At 41.5% G+C, this 7,527-nt stretch overlaps 1 protein-coding gene across 1 annotated transcript; it reads right to left on the reverse strand.

The window, feature by feature from the left end:
• Positions 1 to 1,763: 1,763 nt before the first annotated feature.
• LOC306918209 (sterile alpha motif domain-containing protein 3-like) lies at positions 1,764 to 4,219 on the reverse strand. Its single transcript, XM_079531085.1, has 4 exons — positions 4,059 to 4,219; positions 3,424 to 3,591; positions 3,216 to 3,311; positions 1,764 to 2,506 (listed from the first exon to the last, which is right to left on the reverse strand). The coding sequence occupies exons 1-4, from the start codon at positions 4,212 to 4,214 to the stop codon at positions 2,189 to 2,191; spliced, it is 738 nt and encodes a 245-aa protein (XP_079387211.1). The 5' UTR covers positions 4,215 to 4,219; the 3' UTR covers positions 1,764 to 2,188.
• Between the last annotated feature and the right edge of the window lie 3,308 nt (positions 4,220 to 7,527).

A 7,527-nucleotide genomic window follows, 5' to 3' on the forward strand; every position in this document is an offset into this window, starting at 1 on the left:
TTAACAAATTTCTGAAACTCATTTGTGGCCTAACATAATATGCAAACCTACTCAGCCCTGAATGACTCCACAAATCCACGGGCTGCCAAATTGTCAGAAGAAACACAAAAGATGGTGCCTTTGATATTCTGACCAAGTGATTCAATGAAGACACCATCCTGCTCTAGAATACGAATATCATGAAACAATGGAGCAAGTACAGCTTCATAAAGATACTCTTGGACGTCTTTCACTTTAACTAGCATGCCTAGTTTGGTTGTATATTGTGCAACATTGATCGGTATGGTTTGTGAATGTGCCGAGAGGGTTTGCAATTTCAAGAACTACAATGCTAGGTTCTGTATGAACGGCAGCTCAAGGGTGACAAATGGTGCATCTGAGAGTGCCAGGACTAGTGCCAGGGTGGTGGAAAACATTTCAAGGCAACATGCATGTTGGGACAGGATTATAAGCTGATTCAGGGTACATGCTTGCGTGGATTTCTCCTTTAAATAAAAAAGCAATAAATAATAACAAATTAAATAAATAGACTGACAAAACAAATTAAACAATACAGTAATGCAAATTCTATCAAATATACACATTTCAAGTGCGTGGCACTATAGTGTTCCTATAGTTTTAAACCTGAGGCATATAGTGGAACAATTGAAAGTGCAAACAATTAAGAGTTTTGACCATACACATCTTCACACATGTAAAAGCGATAAAAGCTATACAAATGTAAAATTGCCATTTTATCATCCCCCCCAAATGTAGTCATTATGCCAATTTCTTCCTCCCCAACCACATGATGTCACTGCTGTTGTATCCTATGGGCTCACCCCACCAGGGGAACCTAGAGAGTCATACTCTTCTCTGACTGGTGCCACCCCAGCCCGTAAGAGTAATTGCAGTGACAATTATAGCTTCCCCCCCCGAACACGGGCCAATTGTGTTCGCAAGGATGCTCGAAAAGGCAGATGCACCGCGGTTGATTCTATCCCCCAGACTCTGCGATGGTGCGCAGCTACACTGGTCACAGTTGGAAAAACTGGACTAGTATAGCAAACTTTAGGACCTTCAGGTCATTTGATGCAAATGTGTTTGGTTAACTCTTAAAACTATTTTATAACAGTGGAATGTACCATGTACTTTTTAACAGTTGAATACATCGATAAATGTCATGAGCAGATTGTAAACATACTAAACAAATGAAATTGTCACAAACAATGTTTTAGTAAAAACCACTTAACAGGAATATTCTTGGAAGACAGGGGAAAAAAATTGAGAATCTTATCCAACTACAGTATGTGCTTTTCATAGTGTGGAACTGCGGTTACACTATGACCACAATGGCATGAAGGAAGGCCCTGGACTGGAAAAGTACTATTCACTCCTCAGAACCTGTGTTATACTTTTATTTTCTGGAGTTTTGTAAAACTATTCAGCATGACCCCATCGGACAGACTTGAACCTGGAACCTAAAATACTATTCACTCCTCGGAACCTGCGTTATACTTTTCCTTTCTGGAGTTTTGTAAAACTATTCAGCATGACCGCATCTAACAGACTTGGACATAGAAACTTATCTTAGCCCTCCCTCCCATCAATGGAAACGTTAGGTCTGCCAAAATTAATTGCATGCAAAAGGTTTGGAATTGCCCTCTAAGAAGCTATGACTGTTAAACCCTCTATTTTAAGTGAGACAGACCTGAGTTGCACTACACATGGAAAAAGTTGTGGATGGCCGCTTTACAAACTCACAATTACGTATTAAACTCATTCTTAAGGCTCTGCATTACCACTATAACCCATCAAAACCTTCAGAACAAATTCAAACGGGTTCTCTCAATAAAGTGTCCTTCTGACTTCAAATTTCTGAAACTCTTCATTTGTGGCCAAACACATTAACACAATGTAGGAAACAAGTTAACAACCAAATTCACATAGGCAAGGACCCAGTAGATTGAATTTGACGGGATGTGCAGACTATATAAAGCTGAAGTGACAAGGTTAGATCTTCTGTTGAGTGTAACTCATGTGACCAATGGATAGTTACTAGTTAATGAAAGTTATTGTTTTCCCTTGAAAGAAGACAAGTCTGCACCTGCAGGTGTTGCATTTGGTTGTTTCCTTCTACACATAATCTCTTAATCAGAAAAAGCAGATGCTCGTAGTTTGTAGAGTGGCCATTTCTGCCATCCACAATCTATATATTTTTAAGCAACTCGTTCTTAAGGCTCTGCAGTCTGAGTGACAGTTTAGCACTGTCCAAACCCATCAAAATCTTCTGGAAAAAATCAAACGTGTTGGTCAGTCCTTTGGGATAATTAAGATGCAGTGCGTACATCAGACCAAACAGAACAACGGCAGCATCTGGAAATTGGGGGAGACTGACCACCACATCACCTTCAATGATGATGGTTACTTTCTTTGGGTTGTAGTGGATTGGCTGCTTGACATTTTCACCGACTGCTGCAGCCGTCAGGAGGCACACCGCACCAAAAGGCCCTGGATCATCATCTTCCTGAAGGAATGACAAAAATACACATCACATACTAATCACATCACTGTAGAGTTCAATAACCATCATTGCTATGGAGTGTTCAGTAAATGTTTAGCTCTTTAGAAATACCGTTTTATAGGATATTATATGTTTGATCAGAGAAAGAACTCACAGGATAAACAAGAGCAATTCAAAGTGCTGATTTTCAAAAAGCAGCCAATTTTGTTATACTAGAGAATTGAAGTGAATACATTATATTTGTTCTATATAGAATTTGTATCCTGATATAAATTGTCTGTTACCAAAAGAGCTGGAGAGATGGCCAGATTGCCAAATGGCACCCAAATTAAGAGCTTCACTGAATTAGTCGCATCTGTTCTGCAAATACATTGTACATGTTTAAAGATGGTATCTAGAGTGTGTGTGTGTGTGTGTGTGTGTGTGTGTGTGTGTAACAGCTCAACATAACATCACAATCCCTGGACTTCTACAAAGGCAATGTCAGTCCTGTAAGCAAAGAGGTTCACCCAGCACCAGAGACCTTCACAGAGATGGTTAGATTGGCAATAGACGTCCTAGGTACCTCACAGCTTTTTTTGATTAGGTCTGTGGACATCTCTAGCATCCAACGTGTTAGGCAGCAAGTGTTTAGAGTTCATCGCTGAAACAATGAAATACCATCGGCCCAAACAAGATGTTTTTAAGTTAATTTAGGTCTGTGAGGACTCACCGTGCATGTCTTGAAGACTGCAGAGGCATCCTCTCGCAGAAATACAGGAAGAGCATGGAGCACAGTGGTACGCCTTGTGTGGACATCGGACAATTCCTATGAAGATTAAAATAGAAGTGTAAATTTTTAGACATCATTTAGAAATGAAACACGATTAGCCTGAAGAGTCTTAGGGACAATACCAGTTTCTATGCTAAATCATATTTACCTGTTCATCGTGGACTTTTAAGATTTCAGCCAAAGCCTCTGCAATCTTTCCACTTTGGAATGCTTTCTGACGAAACATGGCCATCAACCGTGGAGTGTGACGATCCAGCTCAGCATAGAATCTATTTGGCAGGTTCTGGTTCGTAAGGCGCTGGAATTCGGCATACACCTACATTAAACAAAAAACAAGCAAACAAAGAACAAAGTTCAGATGTTTGGTAGATTGTGTGGGCCCTATGAGTTTAGATGAGAATGCAATGTTGCCTTTTACATCCCCTGGATGGGAAAAACAAAAGGGGACAACTTAACTTCCAACTGCTCAATGGTGTAGGATTGTGGTTGTACTGGTTAGCTCTCATGTGTGAATGGGTGTGTTAACTGTATGGGTGTGAAGCAGGGCATTGTTAAATCACACCCATGTGAACGAGCGGTGCAGGCTGTGTGTGTGTCCCGAATGCGACCCCAATTAGTTACAGGGGTCAATGGGTGGTTACTCATACATAGTACATACGCATACATGCATAGAGACATACACACAAAGTTGGTCATTGGAGTCAATGGGTCATACTCGTATATACAGTCATAGACACACACAAAGTTAGTCATTTAAAAGGCACTTGTGCTTACTGAACCTACCTCAGACTCCATTCCGAGTGCAGGCCACTGGTCCATGATCTCCCTCACCGTTGGTTGGTTTTCCACTATGGTCTTTCGCCGCAGGGCAAGTGTGGTCTGCATCATCTTACTAATGAGGGGTAGGTTTCTATCAGTCTTCTGAACTTCTTGAACCATGTTCAACCTCAAACCCTCAAGACTTGCCGGATCATGTCCTTGGGGAAAGTTGGGTAGATAGTTGGATTCTGCACGTCTGGCTTTTTTAATGGCTTTGTGCGGAGGTGCATTTCCAGGCTGCTTTAGACTTCTTCTTCCAGCATTTACAAGGAGCTCCTGACATCCTGCCTTCCTCAGCTTCCCCCTGAAATTGCCCATCTTAAATTTGATTCTGCCTGCCCATTCTTCAAAACCACTGTGATTCCCTGCTTCTTTCAAACATGGATGTTTGGTCACGAGTGCCTCTGCTACCTGTTGTCTCACTTGTCTGTCACATTCTTCGTCATAAGCCTTGTATCTATATATGGTTTTTCCAAGCGTTTCCATGATGTCATGCTTTTGGTGCATTTTCAACTTCAGCAGTTTTCCACTTTTTTCATATTCGGCATTTCCTTCTTGAAGTACCAGTTCAACATCAAACGCAAACTTGGGAATAGGAAATGGACCTGTTGGCCAGCCCTCTAGACGTTCTGTGGTCGTGGTCGAGACATCTGACAGTGTTTCAGTAGATGCAGTAGAAGTGGAATCTTTTTCCAGTAAGATGTGTACTACAGATTTTTGTGGCAACTCCTCTATTTGACTTAGTTCAGTTATTTTTCCATCAAAGTCTGGGTCTTCATATTCCAATCTGAAGTCAAAGTCTAATTCCAGTTGTTCTTTTATGATCCGAATCAGTGCATCTACAGAGTCTGGCCGTGTGCTGAGCTTTACTTTCCGTACACGGTTTGGCTCAACGACGCGTAGAATCATAGGTTGAGGGTCTGTGGCAGCCATTGCACTAATGAATAACAAGAAATTTGAGAGGTTAAAAGAATACTTTGCTATTTACAAGTGTATCCACATTTACAGTGCAGTGTGTGTGTACCAATTTAGAGTGATCAGTTCTTGAGAACCACTCTGATCGACTTTACAGTCAACAATGCACTTCCTTGGCTTCTAATACAACCATGTGTAAAGTTGATCAGACAAGCGTTTCACAAGGAGCATGTGCCTGTCCAGAGACGAGTGCACTAATTCTCTTTAACATGAATGAACCTCTTTGGAGTTAACAGCACCAAGCCATCAATATTGTATGCTGAGAATGTGACAGTGTCGTTGAGATCTGACAGCACATAGACGGATTGGCTTGACCATGTGGCTGACAGCTCATATGAACGGAGATGCTCTAAATACCAGGTCTCAAAATCATAACAGAAAAAGTTTACCTTTTGATTTACAAGGTAGATCTGTGCAATTTTGCTGAATTTGGACAGTCCCCCACTATGTCCAACAGACACAAACATTTCACTGGTGTAGTCTATGCCATCAATGGTCACCTTGGGTGTGCTGTAGACTGTGACACTGTCTGTGTGTTGTCTAATATGTGCCTGGGCTACCTCTGGAAGAGTTGAAACCAATACAGAGTCAACTCTGGATGTTTGGACTTCAGGTCTGAAAAAGGATGGTGAACTAAGGTGATATGCCATCATGTTTTGGTGTCTGTTTGCCAATGTCTTCAAAACATTTTTAAAGTTCATAGAGTCATGAACTACCTTCTTAAAAAAACGGTGTTTCCCTTCGAACCTCATAGTCCAAACGTGCACTAGGGGACCAAAGCACCTAACTAGGGCGGGATAGTGCTCCACATAGTGATGTTTAGGACGAAGCTTATACTCTGGGAAGACCTCTTGCAGTGACTGTCTGTGATCACTAATTTTGCCCTGAAAATAGTCTAAGGAGTCTTTGGTAAATGATTGGCACAATGCCAATTCGACCACCTCTTTTAACTCCATCAAAACTGACCAGGCACCATCACCTTCTGGTATTTTATTCCCTACAAACAATGGAAGTAGTCTGAGCATGGTGGCATTTTCATGCCCATTGCCTCCTATTGTGCCTCGAGTCATGAATGTTTTGGGAATTGGCTGAGGTCTGTCTACTTTATCAGTGTGCTGATAGGGGAACGATTTGATCTTTTGATTTAAATACTCTAACGTAAAGTACTTCAGCCGGATCATCTCTTTAATGCAAAGAGCAAGCTCAACAGGGACAGCACCTTCCAAAAGATCATGGAGAATATCTGGAGGAAAACCTGTTACAGGGTGAAAGTACTGCAATGATTTGTGCAAGGCACAGTCACCTTTAACACCAAACTGGCTGCTCATAATGTCACTTTCTGCAACATTTTGGACATGGAGGTCATGGGTGTCTTTGGTTCTCTCAATGAATTGTCCTTCTTTAACTTCAAATTGCTGAAACTCTGCATTTGTGGCCAAACAGAATCTGCAAACATACTCAGCCCTGAATGACTCCACAAATCCACCCAATCCATGGGCTGCCAAATTGTCAGAAGAAACACAAAAGATGGTGCCTTTGATATTCTGACCAAGTGATTCAATGAAGACACCATCCTGCTCTAGAATACGAATATCATGCAACAATGGAGCAAGTACAGCTTCATAACCATACTCCTGGACGTCTTTCACTTTAACTAGCATGCCTAGTTGTATATTGTGCAACGTGGATCGGTATTTAGGGGGCACATTGGCAAGGACCCAGTAGATTGCACAAATTTTGTGAATTTTACGGGATGTGCCGAGAGGATTGGCTATCTCTAGGTCATCAATATAAAATTGAAGTGACAAGGTTAGATCTTCTGTTGAGAATAACTCATTCTCTTTGAAATAAGAGCCATCACGGTATGATACAAATTTGCCAAGCTCAGTGTTTGGTTCTCTGATCTTGTTGAGCATATCTGTGTTTTTAAACAACTCCTGAATCATGTCAAGGATTGGGACATACATAACGGTATGGCCAGGTTGCGCCAGCTGATATTCTTGAGGCTTTACCAATGGATAGTTACGCTCAATGAATGTTTTTCTTCGCTTAAAAGTCGACAAGTCTGCACCTGCAGCAGTGGCACCAAAGAAAATGTTCGAGTCCATGACTGCGACAACAACTTCATCCAGGGTACTAGCTGTAATATTGTGACCATATCGCTGCAAAACCTCATTAACAGCCTCTCTGACCACTGGCTTGGACAAAGAGAAGATTTCATTCAAGTGGCACATTATTTCTTGGGTAGCTGTGTTTGACACATGAAGGATAGCCTGCATTTTTAGAAATAAAGAAGCTGCATTGAGCTTGAGCTGATCTTTCAGTCTGTCAGTATCACACAGAGTATCATCTTCCTCTGTATTCTGGTGACCTGGAGATTGTTCACTAGTGACCTCTAAACTAGTGACCTCTGAACTACTACAAGCGACCTCTGAACTAGTGCCTGGTAGACCCTGTA

Source organism: Electrona antarctica (assembly GCF_951216825.1).
Source record: "Electrona antarctica genome assembly, contig: scaffold_204, whole genome shotgun sequence".
NCBI lineage: Eukaryota > Metazoa > Chordata > Actinopteri > Myctophiformes > Myctophidae > Electrona > Electrona antarctica.